A 20,237-nucleotide genomic window follows, 5' to 3' on the forward strand; every position below is an offset into this window, starting at 1 on the left:
TTCGTAATTAAGTAATCTATCTCATTTCTTACTCGGCCTCCTGGTGATTCCCATGTCCATTTTCTCTTTTGTTTTCTTTTATAAAAACTATTCATAATAGATAAGTTATATTCTAACGCAAAGTTTATCAATCTTTGTCCGTTATCATTCCTTTTGCCGGTTGTATAGGATCCAAGTATTTTATCTTCACTTTTCTCTCTTTGGCCAATTTGGCTGTTAAAGTCTCCCATGACAATAACGGTGTTATATAAATTCTCCATTGTTTTGTTTAGGTTTTCGTAGAATACGTTTTTAGTTTCTTTTTTTGCTACCTCGGTAGGAGCATATACTTGGACTATCGAGGTCGGGTCTTTGTGGCCAGGAAGTAGGATGTTTAAAATAGCTATCCTGTCTGAAATTCCTTTAAATTCGATTATAAATTTTTTTAAATATTTTTTAACTAGGAAACCTACGCCGTATATTCCTGGTGTTTCATTATTGTAGTATAGAATGTGTTCTTCGTGTTCTTCAATTTTCTCCTCCGATCTTCGTACGTCACTTATTCCAAGGATATCCCAATTAATTTTATATAACGCTTCTTCTAGTTCTGTTAACTTTTCCTGTGATTTTAATGATCTTGTGTTGAGTGTTGCTATGTGTAATCTGTTTTTCCGTATAGTTTTTAAGTTTGCTAGTTTTTTCTCTAGTATGAGATCTTGGGGGGTTCGGTCGATAACCCCTCGGTGACCAGCCGTATTGGGGCTTTTTTTGTTTTTATTTAAAGTTTCTAATAATAATAAAACAAACTTTATACTAATGATTAACTGAAATTCTTGTCTCGTGCTAGCCGAATATTTGAGTATTGGCGAATACTTACGTTGCCTACTATGCAAAACTACTAACTTTCAGTGCGACGAAGAGATTGTTCTATATCTATATTTCGATTTAAAACCTACAGTATAATAAAAAATTATATTATATCTGTTCTAAAGCAATTTAACTGTAATTTTTATTTTCTTTAAGTTTATTTAGGGTCGCCACACACGGGCCACACGCGACAGCCACAATAACCGCCACGAGAAGCTAGAAGCGGCTACAAAGGTAGCTGAAGCGCGCGACAGCTGACAGCCACTTGTGGCTGGTGTGGTCGACACTTGCGGTCAGTGGCTGCTACTTAGTATCATAATGGACGAAGAAGGTTTACTTATTATTATTGCGCTACTTTTGATAAAAAACAACGTCGTAGAAGATAAAACCGTCTTCGAATTCGTTCGCCCTCTCTTCGGAGAGGGTCGCGAAATCGCGCGAGTGGCGTGTGGCAGCTTTTTGTGTCGGCGTTTAGTGGTCAGTACGAGCCACAAGACGCAAGCTGCCACGATTTGTAGCGTGTGGCCGCCACCGGCGCCAATCGTGTGTGGCGAGTCCATATAAATTGTAAGAAAATTACAGGAAATATGACAGTGGCGGCGTTTTGTGGTTGTGGCCGGTGGCCCGTGTGCGGTGACCCTTCGTGTGCGGGGTGCACACTAGTAGTGTAAGTATAATATACAATTTGTTTATAAATCTCAGTAAGATACACCTAACTGGTTAAACTAGTTTATATAAATAAATATGTCGACGTTATGCGTATGAAATAATAATGATTGTACTTATATTATATGTACCGTAAAAAAAAAATGATTGTCCCTATGTCTGTTTACGGACGATAATTTTACGCGTTAACGTCATAAAAAAACATTGATGAAAAATTGCACACTTATTAATTGAATTGAATTATCACTTAATTATCATTATTATGTTTCATACAAAGGAGTTAATTCGAAATTCATAATATTTCGATAATTTTAAATATATATTTTATTCAAATATTGTTTTAGTTAAATTATACTGATTAACTACAAATAACAATATCAAATATGCTATTAAGAATTTATTGAAATCGCAGCGGCCTGTAGTTTGGAAGAGAGATATATGCGTCACAAGGCAAACGCTTAAGTTGGTCGCGCCTCTCTATCGTTTGTCCCGCGCTCCCACTTGTATGCTCGGCTCAGGCCGATCATCAGGCGTTCGTCGATTTATAAGACGTAATCCCTTTAAAACTACATAATATATTGTGATTTAATATATATAATAATATGTATATATAATTTTAGACACTTATTATTTATTAAATAAATTATTTTATTTTAAAAATAATGAAAAGTGTAAAATTCGTTTGTAAATTATTTACATTAGAAAATTAAATATAAGGCTGTAAACAATCGTACGCCGGATAATTTAAGGTAATAGTGATGTGACGCGACTAGTTGACCGTGTTACGCGTGCTTCCCCCAATATTTCAAAATATCCGATTTGATAATCTATGCGATATTGTTTCGATTTGATACTGAGATAAAGGTCTCAAATTACTTATGAGTTTAACATTTTCAGAGTTAAACTCATCAAATTACTTATTTGAGACCTTGATAACTAATTAAAATATTTCATTTTAATTAGTTATCAAGGTTATCAATATTATTGCAGCTGCCGAGTTACGAAATGACAGTCACAGTCACACATTGAACTATTGGTTGATAAAACTTTATAAATTAATTTTTCTTCCATAATTTAGGCCAATTTTGGCATGCATGAGTACAAAAGCCTAGTAAAGGAAGCTTTGAAAATGTGATATCCTTTGCAACATCTTACTTATGCAAAATAAAGGTTTCTCGTCTATGGCTTTGAAAACTAAATACGGAAATTGTCTGTTATTACTTGAAAATAATTTAATATTAAGTGTTTGTTAAGATGATCCATACATAAGATTTTACAGAAAAACTTTTAAGTGAGAAACAATGTCAAATATTGCATTAAATAATAATTGTTCATGATTAATCTAATTATTGACATGAATTAAGCTCTAAGTTATTTAATACATTATAATATTTAGACTACACTATAACTATTAAATCCTTGAATAAACAAATCTGTACCTATTTGTTGTTTCTGTTTTTATTATTCATCAGACTGCAACCTCCTTTTAAAACAAACTCGACCTCCAACTTCAGAAACAATGCTCTTTTGCATGTCATTCAAACCTACATTTGTAGACTAATTATTTTTTTTCAATTATGGTTACTTGCCACTTACATAAGTGTGTAGAGATAAAAACTGCCACTACTATATAATGTGAGAAAATTGACTCATTCGAATTATAGGAACCTCATTAGGTTTTTTCCTGGACTTGTGGACCACATGGTCCTGAAGTTGCATTGCCTCTTGTTCACGAGCACGCGTCGTGATCTGAACCGGCGGTAGTGGGGCGCGCGAGCGGAGCGGCATGTTCCGGCGAGCAGTTGAAGAACGGGCGCACGGCGTGCGAATCGCATAATAGTTATTTATTCCCATAATATTTTTATAATACAACATTTAATCAGTCCAGGTTGATTGCTGCAAATTTTGTACATCAGCCATTTCATCTCCTGGACACCTCTTTAATAGGTTCTGAAAGTTTTTAGTTATATTGGTATAAGTTACAATTGGTATAAGCTGTAACATTTATGACAAAATGCTTTATTATTTGTTATTCATTTCTTGAGGTAAAAATGAACAACTGCACAAATGACTGAGCCATCACTTTTCAGTCTTTCTGCTACAATGCTCATATGAGCTATGACTATGCAATTGATTGCTTACTTGAATATTCTGGTTTGTGGATAATTTTGCTAAATAATTAAGAATACAATTTAAAATTTACTGTAGCAATGTATTGGTTTGCCTTATTAGACTTAGAAAACCAAACTTACAGTATTCTGATATTTTTTGAAAATTGGCTGTTATTGAATATACTGTTGCAATATTATATAGGAGTGATTACACCTCCAGGCTATCCTCCTCATGTAAATTTTTAAAGGAACCAAATTTTTAAAATAGTTCACTAATTGAATTAACAAATAAACCTGTTTTTCAAACGATATGATGATGAGAATGTTTAAAACTGTAAACTGACGCAACTGTAACCCACTTCTAGTAGTCACATTACTGTGCCTGTGTACAAAATTTCAATTGGCAAGATGGTAAAAATTATTATTTAACAGGACACAAAAAATACGTAGACAGTTTATTAACAAGAGGACTATCACCAAAAGTGGACACACCACTACTCAGTATGCGATGGATGCATGCTGTGAAGTGTCAATGTCTATGGGTTAATAAATGTGTTGAATTTTATTATGCCAGATAATTTTTCCTATACATAGCAGTCATGGTTACTGGACTTTCTTTTCTAATTATATTTGGCATAGACATTGGCTATCATGTTCTTTGGGTATAGTGCAAAAGAAATATTTGAAAAATATTAGGAAAAATCATCAACAAGATAAAAAAAATCTGAGTTGCATATATTTTTATTATTCCTTATTTGTGATATCTTTGTCCTTAGTTTAGGCAACTATTATGAAAAATGTGTGAATTTCTTAGCTTGTACTTGTGAACTCGCCAATACACTTAGCACATTTCACAAAATACTTAATATGTTTAACATAAATAACTCATATATATTATATAGATTTCCATGGCTATACATATGTATATAGATTTCCATGACTTTCTATAAATGTCTATAAAAATAACTGTAGTCCTGTCACATTTAGTATAAAAATAATACCTGTATAGATATGCAAGGGAAGGATTGCTAACAATTGAGCCAATGCAGCTTTTATGTCAGTCTTCTATGTTTCAAAATTTATTTTAGATGCTACACCAATCAAGGATGAGTGATTTGATTGGACATCCATTAAAATTAAGTTAAAGATATGTTCTTGTTGCTGTGAAAGTGTACCTGAATATGATTCCATCAACTTCAATTCACATATAAATGCAGCAATGTAGATGAAGTTCTCTTTGTTTACAAATCCATACAACTTTTGTAGAAAAGTTAAGCTTAAGAGTCAACCTTTCTCATCTTTTATTGATTTATTTTATATTAATTATAAGTAAATAAATAATTATTATTATTACCATCAGACTTAGAAATTATTCTTATCAATTGTGTATTCATCAAAATCAAGTCTGATCCCAATACTGTCTTGCATTATTCAGGTAGTTATTGCAGGGTATGATGGGAATTGATCATAACTGTAATAAATATTTAACTCCATATTTGTGTTTTATTACAACTTATAGTCCTATTTCTTTTGTCAATTCCATGCATTACATTATATTAATTTTATAACAAATAAAAATGTAATTGTAAGTTTGAGATTCATAGTAAAATTTAAGGCTGGCATCAATTTATTTAAAATAGTTTAGATCAGTAAGTTAAAATTACTAATTTGGCAAAATACAATAACATTAATATTGATTAAAGCTTTAATGTTGAAATACGGCGACCCGCAGCTTCTTTTAGCTACTTTGAAATTAGATTTTTCATTTCAAATTAAATTCCTTGTTAATTTGAAGATTTTCAACGTAGTCTTGTGATATCTTCAGCTATCAAAATTATTAGTTGCTGTAAAAACAGTTGCAAGGTTCAGTCAAGTTTTACATTATAAACATAATAACAGAAACAACTGATGCATGCAAAACTTTCTTATAAAACATTGTCTAATACTTAAGAGAAAAAATGGGTGGTCCAGGAGAAGTATCTCAAAAGAGATTTGTAAACATAAAAATACAAGTTTTTTGAAAATTTAAATGACTTTATTATATATCTGCCATATATCCACTTAAAATTAGATACATGATTTCAAAAGTTGCAGCCTATATAATCTTTATACAAAAATAGATAAGAGAGAATAAGATTGCATGTTACCTCTTATTTTCTAAAGTAAAAAAACAAACTTTAAAATAACACTTAGACCTTAAACTATATTTCTTAGAATTAACAAGGAATGTGTGAGATCATATTGGCCATAGCATGACTCTTATAATTAAATATAATTTCAAACTCCTCCAGCCTGAGCAGCCTCCTTAATATAACAAATCTGTAAACAACTACGCATATAAACTTTCAAAATGAGCAGTAACTTGATAAACTCTAATACTGTAAAACAAATTAAAATTATAAGGTATTCTACACAGCTAGAAAATAAAAATACACTTTTCTGGATTCTACCATTACTGTTTTCTTCCTTTTTGACCATGCCGACCTCGTTTAATTTCTTTTTTAGACTTGTTATAGACCTCAACCATGTTTTGGAGTTCACTAGGAACCTCTTGTTTTCCTTTGTTCAAAATATCGATCAAAGCACTGGCATTTGCTGAATCATTTTGTGTCATTATAGATATAACAACGCCTTTCCCCCCAGCACTTTCAATTTGGATAATTCTCTTAACATAATCCTCAATTTTCTCAGGAAAGTCAAAGTTAACAAAATGGGTTATATCTTTCAGGACAATGTCCGCAACATTTGTGGCTATTAATATATTGCTTGTATCATCAAATCCTTCTTCAATTTCACTTTGATCAACAAATGAATCGCACTCAAATCCATTATCAAATAAGTCTTCAGCAACATTGTAGGCTATAGTTTTAGTTGCACAGATAATTAATACTTTTTTATTAGAATCCAAATTATACATAAATTGATTGAGTAAAGTAAATTTATCATTTTCGTCTACAACTTTCACTTTTTGAGTGATGGTATACCCTGCTTTAATGGTATGGATGGAACCAACATTTACATAAATAGGATTGTTCATGTAAGTATCAGCTAGATGACGTACAGCTGGAGACAAGGTGGCAGATGTCATAACAAATTGATGTTCAGATCCCAGTTCTATCAAAGATAAGTTAATCTGAGGCCCAAAACCCATATCTAACATTTGATCAACCTCATCCAGTACAATATAAGAGATGCAGCGAACATTTATTTGTTTTACTATGATCAAATCGGCCAATCTTCTAGGAGTTGTAATAATGATATCCACTCCCTTTAAAATAAAATAAAAGTCTTCATACAAATCTGCCACATGTATATAACACATACTTGTAATGCCATTGTAGACATATTTCTTTAACTCTTTTTGAATTTGTATAGCTAATTGTTTGGTAGGGGCTACAAAAAGTGCGGACGGCCCTGCTCGCTCTATTCTAGGTGTAGGCTGCCCTAAAACGTGAACTAAAGCAGGTAACAAGAAGGCTAAAGTTTTGCCCACATTTGTTTGTGCAGTAGCAATCATATCTTCTCCCTTTAGTAAAATAGGCCAAACTTGGCTCTGTATTGGAAAAGGTTTTGTTAATCCTTGCTTATATAATTTTTCAAGTATTTCTGGATAATCTTTAAATGCTTGCTCAAATGTAAATAATAAATTGGGTATCTCCTTAACTTTATCATGTTTTCCTCTTAGTTTCACATCAATGTCATAGATATTGCGCCAATAAGTGATCATATCTCGAGGCATTAAAGAAATTACTGGATCTTCTTTATAAAAGTTTTTAACAATATTTGGTAAATTAACCGTATTTGTGTTTTGTGCCTGGTTGCATTGGGTTAATACCTTTGGAATAGTTTCCTTTCCTTTGCCATGCACATATTTATTTGGACATGAACCAGCCTGAGCAGAAGTACCTGATGATGAGCTTACTTCTGGTTTTGTAGAGGACCATTTTTCATCAATAAGTTCCTTAATCATTTCTTCCACTTTTGTTATTGCAGAATCAGTTCCAAAGAGTATAATATCTGTGGTATCTACAGCAGATTTACCTATTTTTATTCTGACATTAAAACTATGTTGTAAATCACGAACTTTAGCTCCACCACTACCTATCACTTGCCCAACTTTAGCTGAAGGAATTGACATAACTTTGTCAACACAAGGTTCATTTAGGATAAGTGCTGCATGGGAATGGTTAGATCGAGGACCCTCTCTCTGGCCATTCGAAGAATAATTTGCTGTTGATTGGCAACTTCGTTCAGGCGGCGCTCTTTGTCCAACTGAAGCAACAATTTTTGGTATATTGAAATTATTAAATTCCATGATGTTTATTTGTATCTGAAACCAATTAAATTAAACATCTTTCAACCAGTAATTAACATACTTATTTGAAGTAGGTACATATTTTTAAATTGCGGCTTCTAATACCGTCATATACAAATTCATCAAACTGCGTAAGTATCAAAGTAAAAGATGCAATTGTTGTTTTTCTTATAATGGAAATTCGCTGTTTTCGGTGAGCGCAGCTTTTACGAATTAATTTACACTATAAATAAGTAATTATTAAACATATTGTACAATTGCGTCATACGATACCGGATCAATAAAAAAAGACATTCGTCAAGCTATGTAGGTAGCAAAGGAAAAGATGTAGGTAAGGGTAGTTTAAAATGCAATTTCGCTATTTTCCGTTAACTAACACTAATATACGTAATTACCAAAGATTTTTTGAATTGCGACTTACAATATCGGATCGATAAACAGGCTACCATTAATCAAAAGTCAAAACGCGCACGTAGCCAAGTAAATGTACAACGGTTGTTTTTCTTGTAATGGAAAACATTATTTTCGGTGAGCTCTAGCTCTGCCAGATTAGTTTACAGTTTAAATAAGATTTTCTAAATAATTTTAATAAATAGGGACTTACCAATACCGGATCAGTAGAAATAATCGAACATTGTTCAGACGCGGCAAGTAACAAAGTGAAAGATGCATCGGTTGCTTTTTTTTTAAATGTTAACTCACCGTTTTCGGCGAGCGTAATTTAGCCGGAAGTGGGCGTGTCTCCACTTTATTTATTTAGCCATTATTCGGATCAAATTATTGTTTTTGATATCTAAGCTGTGGTCAGGCTTGGAATTTTTTTTTAGTTTTTTGATTGCGTTCAAATATTAATAATATAAATTTTATAGAATCAAAATAAAAAATAACCCTTAAACATCTTGTTTTCCCCTAAATTTGTACCAGTTGGCTAGACATGTGCTAAGTCGTTATTTTCCGTTCTTCTGTCGTTCCAGTTCCAAAAAAAACACTGTGTAAAATCACCGTGACTTTGTCACGTCGTTACTTGTCGGTTACATGGAACGACATTGGGCTTGGAACTTAGATAACTAGGTGGAACGGTTGGAACTTGGAATCATAACGATAGTCGATTATAGTTGAGCGCGGGCGAGAGTGACTGACTGAACAGTTGATCACAAAATATCCTTCACACTTTTTACAGGCTTAGGACTGTCGCATTTTTATAATTTAACTGTGCGGCGTGTTTATTATTTTGGATCAACTATTTACATTGATTTGAATTTTTATACATTTTTACATTTGTACAAGTTTACACCTTTTTTTGTTCATTTTTATATACATAAGTTATTTACAAGTGTTGTTATTTACATGCGTTATGCGTTGAACTTAGATTTTCTTACACGCAATCTATATAAATAAAAATGTTTTGATTAAGATATTAAATTTAGAGAAAATCATTTCTAATACATGACTTAATAAAAAATAGATATTCAATTCGAGAGTGTATAAATAAAATTACTATCATAATACTATTATTTTATTTCAAGGATAAAAGTCACCATGTTATACTTCCAAGTTCCGTAATTACTAAATATTTGTTACATTATCCTATAAGTATCGAAAAAAATAATAATCAAATAAGACATTTTTTTATAGTTTCCGTATTTACTATACTTGTTGCTCTGTCGTTGTCGCGCGCAATCTACCTACCGATGATTGGTCGCCGCCGCGGACCGGGCGGGAGGGAGCGCGGCCGCTTGGCGCCAACCGTGACAAATAACGCGCGGCGCGGTCGCGCTCGGAACGACTTGGAAGCCGCGAAGTAACAACGTTATTTTGGAACGTTGTTATTTTCTAAAAAGTCACAGTGACTTTTGCAGGCACCTGATCACTGTGACTTTTTCACTGTGACGTTATTTATCACCCAAGTCTACAGTTGGCATCACTGTCGATCACTTCGGACAACATCGCAAAACAAAACATCGCGTTCCTATCTAGCAAATTATTGGATAATGTATCGTTAAATCAGGGATTTCAGACGTACCAACTTCTTGGTAAACATACTAGTTTTTAGCCCATTTAGTCCCCGGCATGTTAGTTGGCAAGGTTTTGGCGTAGTGGGGGCAAGTTCGCGCATCGTACACTTAGTGGAACAAAAACTGTTCACTTTTATTGATTGTCATTATGGTTATTGCCATCATTTATTTTTAATCTTGTATATAAACAAAGCAGAGGAGTTCGTGACATTTATTAGGTGTTATAAATAAAACATAATATGCATTTTTTAATTAAGTAAAAAAAATATTATTATTAAAAATTATTTTAATAATTTATAATTAGTATTTTAATTAAATTTTTCTGGCATGTCTGCGTAAAACGGTATTTGGTCCTGGCATTGTAATAAACGTTACAAAAACTAAGTTTAAAACAGCAACAATTAACAAAACCAAAACAAAATCAAAACTTAATTTAAAACTGAAATCGTACCAAAATGTCAACAAAACAAATGGTACAACTTTCGTGCCGGCAAGTGTAATCGAAATGTTAACGCGGTGCGGGAGGCAAGGGTCGACTAACGCACCAATAGCGCGCTGTGATCGGCGCTACGTCATACCCCGCGTCCCGCTTGACCACCAAAGAGACCTAAAAAACGACTTCTGCGCATCTAACGACTCTTGCCAAGTTACGTGCCGAAATTATACCATGTATAGTCCCCGGCACGTAAGTTGGCAAGGTTTTAGCGTAGTGGGGGCAAGTTCGCGCCATCGTACACTTAGTACGTAGTAGTCAGTGGTTGGAAACTTCATACAAAAAATATTTTGTTATTTGTATGAGATTGTGTTCAATTATGTGCCAACCTAGAGAAATTAACATTGTGTTGCCAGTAACCAAGTTCATTAGTTTGAAAATAAATAAAACGAATAATATATAAATAGAATTTAAAAATCATTTAGTGAGATAAAAATCAACTTTTATTTCTGTAGTGTGTTTAACAAAAAAAAAGATACATATTTGAACATAATTTTATTAAATTAATCAAAAGATTATCTAAATTTTACAAGATTGACGAGTGTGAATGAATTTTAAGTTAGTAATGGCAACACTGTATAAAATGTCTTGCACGTCATCACTCATCACTATCAGTATCTTGTTGCGGTTGGTGATTTATTGTTTTGTGTATTTTTCAGTGGTTTAATTGGTTTGCTTTACTAATTTTGGTTGAGTTGAGCATTTGTTCCTCCGTCGAATCCATTTATTACTACACAGTGTTGTGTGTGCTTGAGACAGAGACTCCATTAATTACCGATGTACTTTTGTTTTTGTTAATATTCTTTTGTTAAGTACTTTTATTTTATAGTGGTGTTCTATATTTATGAGCGTGTGATCTCGTCAATAGGGTTGGATCTTATATTCAATACCTTGAATTTGATTATACCGAGTATGTAGGAGTCTCGGGGGACCTTGATTCGAAAACCTCTGTGAGATTTGGAGTAATTTATGCTGCTTGAGTTGTAATTTAAGCTAATTAATTTTTTTTTCGATGTTTTGTGCAATATTAGAAATTTGTAAACAATCCGCCAGAACAGTGTGTTAGTGTTACAGTGCAGATTATTCGTTAAAAAGCCGTTACTTTTTACATTTCTGTTGTGTTCTCGTCAATGTGCGTGCTTTTATTTGTTATTTTTTAAACTTGGTGAATTTTGCTTGGTAAACGACCGGCTGTGGTATGTGGATGACTTTGAGGACGATGGGCCCAGTTAATGTTAGGTATTATATGTATGTTTTGGTTTATTTTTGTTTTTCTACTGTTATAACTGTTTCTAGTACTTGAAATTGGTTGGGGGTGATAAGTATACCCTCCCCCGACCTCAAAATCGAGGTATTGAATTGTAAACCTTAACCTTGCCTTCTGAACCAGGACATAACCTTAAATACATACCTATATATCTTTGTTTTTTCAGATGCAGGGAATGGGTACGAGTAACAGGCAATGAGGATCTTGTTTATTTGCCAATAGAAAAGTTGAACAGAACTAAATATGTGTGTGAACGCCATTTTAGAAAAAAGGATTTTACTAAAACTGGAAACCGACTTAAGAGATATGCTGTATCCAGTTTAAACTTAACAGCATCCCCTTTAAGCAGTAGCCAAATGACTGATTTCCCACTTCATGTGTGTAAGTAAACAATTACTTAAATTCTGAAATTAATGTAACATTTCATTATATAATGCAATTGATAATTAAGAGATGGTGGCAACCTCAGTGCCATCTCTCTTAAATCTCTCTCATCTCATCTCTCTAACTTATTTCAGTTCAACCTACTGAAACCACTAGCAGAAGTGCTACAGCTACGGCTACTTCTGTCCCTGGCGCAGTTAAGGATAGAATAGGTATGTGAAATCACCATTTCATATCAGAGTATGATTTACCTCATTTTCTATAGGCCCAAGACTAAACATGGATATTGTGACCCTACAGAATCATGCTTAATTTCTAAAATGGTAAAAAATCAGTACTATTTTTATTGCAAAATATTAATATCGCTGTAAAATTCTCTTATTCATATTTATGATGTTGCAGATTCACATACTGAACCCATACCTTCCACCAGCTCAAAAGACCATTGTGACACAAGTACCTTGGTTGCTGCTAAACCTGTCACTTCTGCATTGTTACTGCAGCCCATTTTGTTGCAGCATTAAAGACGGCGGTTGTGACAGGCTTAACTGTACCACATAGCCAAGGGGCCAACTGTGAAGCAGATGATAAAAAGCTGTTGACAGACTTTCACAATTTCGTATTTGAAAATGAAGATGAAGATACACTAGATATTGAAGAAGTTGCTTGCATTGAAGATGAAGAAGAAGAAATTTTTTTAGGGCCAATTAACATAGATGAAGAAAATGAAATCATATTTAGTTTACCTGACAATGAAATGGCAGAGACCGATTTCTCATTAATTTGTGAACAACCTGTTGTTTATGTAGCTGGTTACATGGCTAAACAAATAATAAAAAAAATTGATTGTGAAGAGTGCAAAAAATATTTAATTGTAAACAACCCAGAAGACAACCCAATGTATATAGTTACATTATGTTAAGAGAATGGTGGCAAAATAAGATGTCATTAACCTACCCATTGTATAATTTATTTGAAACTGTAAAAGTTTTAGTGGAAAAAACAGAAAGTGAATTGGTTAATAATATGCATGAAAGTAATATAAGTCTCCTGGGTTGTACTTTGTATGATGTGCACAGTCCAAATTTAATTTTAAGTTGTAATGTTCATGCACAAAGTGTAAGAAATTTATTATTTGAAAAAACCAGCAAATTACTTATAAGAAGGCAATGTCAGCAAATTGATCAAGGATTAGCTTCAAAAGAAGAAGACTTGGCAAATTTAAATAAAAGAGCTGAACAACAGGGAAAAGCGAAATAATTTATTTTTATAGTTTATTATTTTGCTTTTTCCTATTTTTAATAGACTTCAAAAAAAGGAGGTTGTCAGTGTGACTGTCATATTATAATATAAAGGACTAGTACTTTAGCCATTCCTTAAATGAAATGGGAACTCTGTTTTCTCAAACATTCATCTTTTAGTACATTTGTATCTAACATCACAATATAGGATGTATGTTCTATCCATATGTATGTATCCACATCCACTAATTAGTGAATCACAAATACAGTTAATATTTTGCAGATGTACAACTTTTTTAGTTAGTTAATTATATTGAAATTGTACTTTAGTATACAAATATTTTGCAGCAGCTTTTCTTCAATTATGTTTATTGAAATAGAACATCATCATCATCATCATCACCAGCACCAGCCTGTAGTTGTTCACTGTTGATGAAAGTTTGAGTTAAGAGCTGTTACAGTTTCCTGATAAATGTGAATGTCGCGCGCACGAATTTGCAGGCGAACATCTTAGTTTATTCATATACTAGCTTTCCGCCAGCGGCTTCGCCCGCGTAGAGATTAACGTACCGCGACATGACTGAATTACACGTGGGCGAAACTGCTGGCCTAGCCTGTGTTACCCAGAAAAATGCAAGAATTTTTCAGATAGATCCAGTACTTTCAGTGCCCATCCAATTCAAACAAGCAACCAAATCTTTCTTCTTTGTAAAATTTATTTATTTATTTAAATTAATGCACAAAGTCCGCCCTCGTACCATACGAGGGCGGACTTAATGCCAGAGGCATTATCTAGCAGTCTACCTTTAGGCTTTATATTAGTGTAGAATACAATGTTTTTGAAATTGTCTTGTAATTTTTAATATAAACGTTCAACTAGTCTTGTGAATATAAAGATTTATTAATATTTTTTTGGTGTTTTTTTCTTAAGTTTGAAATAACATTTCTTAGATTTCATCCAATCCTACGAAAATTTTTTATAAAACCATCGATATCGATATATTAATACACATCACTAGGTACGATAATAAAGCCTGCACATCACTATATCTTGTCACTTTGACGTTTATACCATGAGGTTGGTAGCACATTGCACGCAATCTGTTATAAAACCAATGTTCTAAGTTCCGTCTCTTAAAACGGTAGTGATTATATACTCTTTGGTAGTAGTAAAGTGCTTATTACACTTGACTTAAGAAACTACCTTAGAGTAGGAGTTGCCGAGTTTTAATAACTATTAAAATGTTATATTAGTAATTTATATTATTATATGTAATTTAATAGATACTCCATACATTCAATATGGCAATAAAAATGGCATGTCTCGGTATAAATCAAGAACAGAACCAGGCTGGCACACTTTAGTATGTTGTCATTAGAGAATCGCAGATAATTTATTTAAATTTATTGACACATCGTTTGCAGCTAAGATATTCTATAATAAGATTGATTGTCCGAACCTTCTTTCTAAATTTAAGATTCATGTTTGTTTTTACCAATGTATCAGTGTGTCGAGCGTTGGCTAACTTTATCTATAAAAAATAAAAAACATTCCAAAGTACTTTTTTTTCTTGCGAACACGCCATGGTGCACGCGGCCACAGAAAACAAACATGTACGAACGTCTTTGCTCAGCGACTGCCGCGCGCTGCCATGGCGCTGACGAATGGTTAAGCATGCTAAGTCTTATTACACTACACGATATTCAGCAAGTAAGCACCGCCGAACCCATTCGGTCGGTCTAATTAGACAGGCTAACTGGCTAACTCTTATTACATTAGGCTAAATCTTAGTAAGACTGTCTGAATATCGCGTGGTGTAATAAGCTCTTTAGTGGAACAAAAAACTTCACTTTTATTGATTGTTTTAGTTTAATTGGTTATTGCCATCATTTATTTTTAATCTTGTATATAAACAAAGCAGAGGAATTCGTGACATTTATTAGGTGTTTTAAATAAAACATAACATGCATTTTTTAATTAAGTAAAAAAATATTATTATTAAAAATTATTTTAATAATAATTTATTATTATTAAAATTATTTTAATTAAATTTTTCTGGCATGTCTGCGTAAAATGGTATTTGGTCCTGGCATTGTAATAAACGTTACAAAAACTAAATTTAAAACAACAACAATTAACAAAACCAAAACAAAATCAAAACTTAATTTAAAATTGAACTCGTACCAAAAAGTCAACAAAAACAAATGGTACAACTTTCGTGCCGGCAAGTGTAATCGGCAGCGAACGTAAGCGGTGCGAGAGGCAAGGGTCGACTGACGCACCAATAGCGCGCTGTGATCGGCGCTACGTCATACCCCGCGTCCCGCTTGACCACCAAAGAGACCTAAAAAACGACTTCTGCGCATCTAACGACTCTTGCCAAGTTACGTGCCGAAAATTATACCAAGACTACTCGGCAAAAATACCAAGACTGGCCATACCATGAATCGTTACTTTTTTGTGCGGAAAAGTTTTTTTTGAAGTTGTAAATCATATTTTGGAGCTAAGACGACTCGATCGAAGTGTCAGTGTGTACCAGTGTACTACTGGTAATTGTTACATCCTCCCTCGAAAGGGGGATGTTTAAATCCGTTCTGGGTGGATGCCCTCCTCGGGTGGTTTGTTGTTTCTCGCACTGCTGATACAGGGCGGTACGGGGTCGGGCTTATAGCCCTTGGTGGGGGCTGCTTCGCGCGAGGAACAATGGCTCGACTCGCTGCGCGCAGCCGATGGACGATCGATCGATGGATGGATGTACCAGTGTTAGTTCCGGCGTGGTTTATATACCAGTAACCAGCGTTGGCAGCGCCGCAGCGGAGCACAGGCGTGCCAGTTTTTCGTTTTGAATACCAGCTTTCAGCCAGCTCGGTACAAGAATTTCTGAGTGGCCGTCTAACATCCCTGCGTTAAATACCGGATGCCGGAGAAGTGGAGAAGTACTTAAGCACTGTTGTGGGTTTCTAAATCGGATCGCTAAAAACCTTTTGCCGGACCGGAGCAGTGGAGAAAGGGCCTTGCGACTAGCACAGAGAGAGAAGCAAACGTAAAGAGGAGATTCGTGAAGTATAGTTTTTGGCAGCACGCTTCAAAGACAGTAATATATTCGATTTATTAGATAGTCCCGAATAACCGATGATAAAGAAACTGACTGTCCGTTAACTGTAAATGGTTACTTATGTGTCTATATCTGTTAATATTTATTATTTTTATATATTAATCTTTAATGTGTTATCTGTATTTTTATATGTTCGGAATGAGGAATAAATATCTTAAACCATACTAATTATATACTAGATCTAAAATATTGATCACGTGAGATAGATATATGGTCCCTGTGTCATTGATTATCATGTTCTTTACAAACAACTGATCACTCCTTGCCATTATACATGTAGATACCATATCGGTGAACGACAAGGGAGGTGATGTGTCGCACCTCATTAAATAATTTAAAACCCAATTTCGATTATGAAATCCTCTTGAGTCACACAGTAGCTCAAGATAATTTTTCTTCATAAAACATAAAAAAATTATTGAGAATAAGAATGCTTTCATTCCCTTGGAATACAATCAAGTGTTTGGAGCGATTGATTTGTGATGTTATTTAAGGATTGGTAAACTGTAGAGCTAATTGCGCGAGCTAGATAGATTGCCGTCGTAATATTTTCTACATACACTAACACTTTTGCGTAATTTAATTGTCGCAGTTTTCACAGTCAAGAGCCATGTTGCGACATTACGGTAAACTCACAGAGGGTTTGGTGCCAAAAAGTTTTCTTACTTACACTACTAGCCCCTTTTGCGTAATTGTATTGTCGAAAACGTTTCGTTCGGAGCCAAGCGGCATGTCAATACAGTACCGCTAAGTCGACAGCGTAGCTCCAAGCTGCTGTTCGTAGCACCTTGTTCCGTTATATTGTCTCTGGATGAAATGTATTTCTATTGTCACTTTAATAAACCTAAACTTAAAGTAATTAGTCAATACTTTCCACTATTATTGTAAATTTGAAATAGAAAGCTGCAAAATGGACTTAAGAATGTGAGCAAGATCGAAATAATTTTCGATGTACGTACGTAGACGTTATGAACAGATGCAAAGTGACATAATTAATATATGAATTTAAATGGTATGTTAAAATGAACTATGACTTGTTTAATTTTCTCTCAAAAATTTAAGGTTATGAATAAATAAAATATTTTGAACCTCTTTAGTTTATTAATATATATATATAATAATAATTAGTAGTACTTATAGTTTATACTTTTAGGATTTGGTCACAGGACAACAAATTTGCAAAATGAAGAAGCAACACATTTAGTTACTGCTTTAAAGCAACAATAGAAATAGTACTGCGGATTGATAAATAGAATGAAAAGAAGATTGATTAGCAGTTGATTTGTTCCAAGGTATTGAAAAAAATTTGAAAAAATCAACCTAGTGTCAACACTGAAATTAGTGTTTGATTAATGCTTTAATTAGGTTTGGTGCTTGAACATTATCAATTTGAATGCAGATTTTGAGTTAATATCATCGGATATGTCTAGTTTGTATTAGTGATTTGCTACTTGTTTGAATTGTCTCTGTTTATGTATACCCATATATCTATATTTCAGTTTAACTTAAGTACCTAGCCATTAATAATGATTGTATAAAACCTATTTCTACTTTTAAAAGTAAGAATTGTAATCAATAAAATAAACAAGGGGTTAATACATTAATAAAGATTATAATATAAAAACTTAAGTCTGGTATGAAATTATGACCCTAAATTAACTTGATTTGATATTGGTGCTCCAACAGGTTAATTTTAAATTTAAGTTTGACTGAAGCTGATTATAAGTTAGATAATATTTACATCATTGAATGTTTCTTTATATCAGAGATTTGCTACTAGTTAATATGTATGCAAATCATGTTTTTATAAGGAAAGAATAAAAGTTTTATGTTTTTAGTATTTGATAGTTTTATTTTTGGCAATTGCATTAAGTTATCTTTTCTGTCTTGTTAACACATTACTCTTACTTGTAGCAATATTCTGGTGAAATAAATATGAGTAAGAATGACCTGTACATAGTAATAGTAAGGATTTTTTTAATAATAAATTAAACATATTATAGGAAGTATAATAAATGTTTCTGCCACAGTATATTTTGTCCGTAGCGATAAAACTTAATATAATGTTTGTGTGCTGTTCTGTGAAAAATATTATTCAATTTATAAAACCTAAAGTAATATAAATCAGTCTCCAGTGACTATGATATACATTCTGGGCCGTTGAAATAATGGAGGTTATTTCTAAAGATATAACTCTTCCCAAATCCTACAAATATATTTTTTAGTAGTTCATTCACGTTAAAACTGCTGAACTTATTAAGACAAACTTTTTAGGAATCATACTTTGAGTAACTGTTTTATGTTCTTTAGGTAAAATAACTTCAAATCACCACCACTATTTCTTACTCCAATCCTCTTATTATTTACATTATTTGTAAACACTTGAATTAATTAAAAGCTAAGACTTTATTACAACTTGTCCATTGGTGGTTTGTGTTAATACTTTTAGTTGTCTTATTAACATCTCTTGTTCTGAAATGATAATATTTATTTTGTTAATGCTTTGATCAATTTGAAAACTAGCAAACATGTGTAAGATAGCTCCAAGGTTTATTCAGTAGGTAACTTTTATATTAGAACATTAAAAATTACTTAATTTTTCACTTTGCTGCTTATAATCAATTAAAGTATAACCAAACAATGTCAGGAATTCCTAAGGGATATGAATTTAATGTTTTTTTTATTAATATAATAATAAACGTAATGAATAATTAAAGAAAATGTCTGCATACTATAAGTTATTGTTCACTTAAATTTATATTTCAAAAGTTCATGAAGCATAAATCTACTTGATTTGATAAATTTAGGCTGCTTGAGTTGTAATTTAAACTAATTATTTTTTTTCTCGATATTTTGTGCAATATTAGAAATTTGTAAACGATCCGCCAGAACAGTGTGTTAGTGATACAGTGAGGATTACTCGTTAAAAAGCCGTTCCTTTTTACATTTCTTTTGTTTTCTCGTGAATATGCGTGATTTTATTTTATTTATTAAAACATTTAACTTAAAATATTAACTTTAGTTACAATCATCTATAATTATACGAGTTCTATAAATATAGAGAAGCTAGATAAAATTAAAATCATTCATAACTGAAAATCTTAACAAAAAAAATCGTAAAAACGTGCAAAATATTAACATTTTTGGACGTTACGAGTTACGACGACGTTTTTTGAAACTTTAGCCACTAAAGATGGCGATAGCTGTATTGAATTATTGCAAACAGCAGCTATTGAAATCACGCAAAAACATGGCGGAAAACGCCGTTCTTAACTGCCGAAACATTATCTACAGTAACGGGATGTAAGAATAATATTGTTCAATTCATGCAGTTTCTCATGTAGAGGATGGTGACTCACGCCTTTCAGGCCTAGGCTACCAACTGTCGCCAATAGCTGTCATTTTCATACAAATGTAGTTTTCGACTTTTTACATACACTACTGTTAAGCTGTCTTGACTAGACCCCCAGGACACAGCATCGACAACACAGCTTCAACCTGTCGTTCTTAGCACCCCATTCCGGTTCTAGATTTAATATTATGTTCAATAAATGTCATTCTCTCAGCAAAATTAGAACAACCATTTCAAAGATTTTTAATAAACCAATTCCCCAAAACAATTTTAAATAAAAACACTTATACCAAGAATGCAAAATGGCCACTATTTTGCGTGTGAAGACCCAAACCATGTTTATTTGTATATTAATTATATAGTATGTAGGAAAATAATGAAAATTTACCATTCATATCCTTTTAACTTTAATATTTAAAAATGTTTGTTAA

At 32.9% G+C, this 20,237-nt stretch overlaps 2 protein-coding genes across 3 annotated transcripts; one reads left to right on the top strand and one right to left on the bottom strand.

Annotated features, from left to right (window-relative positions):
* Nucleotides 1-5,636: 5,636 nt before the first annotated feature.
* Nucleotides 5,637-8,714, bottom strand: LOC111003371 (probable ATP-dependent RNA helicase DDX43). Of its 2 annotated transcripts, none has more exons than XM_022273827.2 (2): nt 8,641-8,714; nt 5,637-7,953 (listed from the first exon to the last, which is right to left on the bottom strand). In XM_022273827.2, the coding sequence occupies exon 2, from the start codon at nt 7,936-7,938 to the stop codon at nt 6,076-6,078; it is 1,863 nt and encodes a 620-aa protein (XP_022129519.2). In that variant the 5' UTR covers nt 7,939-7,953; nt 8,641-8,714; the 3' UTR covers nt 5,637-6,075. The 2 variants fall into 2 exon arrangements, with proteins under 2 accessions (XP_022129519.2, XP_022129518.2); XM_022273826.2 differs by having other exon boundaries at nt 8,543-8,692.
* Nucleotides 8,715-11,051: 2,337 nt separating this feature from the next.
* Nucleotides 11,052-14,247, top strand: LOC111003365. The gene is made up of 4 exons (XM_045634187.1): nt 11,052-11,685; nt 11,880-12,094; nt 12,232-12,309; nt 12,500-14,247. Exons 1-4 carry the CDS (start codon nt 11,645-11,647, stop codon nt 12,619-12,621), a joined length of 456 nt encoding a protein of 151 aa, XP_045490143.1. The 5' UTR covers nt 11,052-11,644; the 3' UTR covers nt 12,622-14,247.
* The last annotated feature ends 5,990 nt before the right edge of the window (nt 14,248-20,237 follow it).

This window comes from Pieris rapae, chromosome Z, assembly GCF_905147795.1.
Source record: "Pieris rapae chromosome Z, ilPieRapa1.1, whole genome shotgun sequence".
Classification (NCBI taxonomy): domain Eukaryota; kingdom Metazoa; phylum Arthropoda; class Insecta; order Lepidoptera; family Pieridae; genus Pieris; species Pieris rapae.

Coding starts and splice junctions, on each gene's coding strand:
- LOC111003371 (XM_022273827.2), bottom strand. CDS start 7,938: ATGGAATTTAATAATTTCAATATACCAAAAATTGTTGCTTCAGTTGGA.
- LOC111003365 (XM_045634187.1), top strand. CDS start 11,645: ATGTGGATGACTTTGAGGACGATGGGCCCAGTTAATGTTAG. Junction 12,095..12,231: donor TGATTTCCCACTTCATGTGT/GTAAGTAAACAA, acceptor AACTTATTTCAG/TTCAACCTACTGAAACCACT. Junction 12,310..12,499: donor CGCAGTTAAGGATAGAATAG/GTATGTGAAATC, acceptor ATGATGTTGCAG/ATTCACATACTGAACCCATA.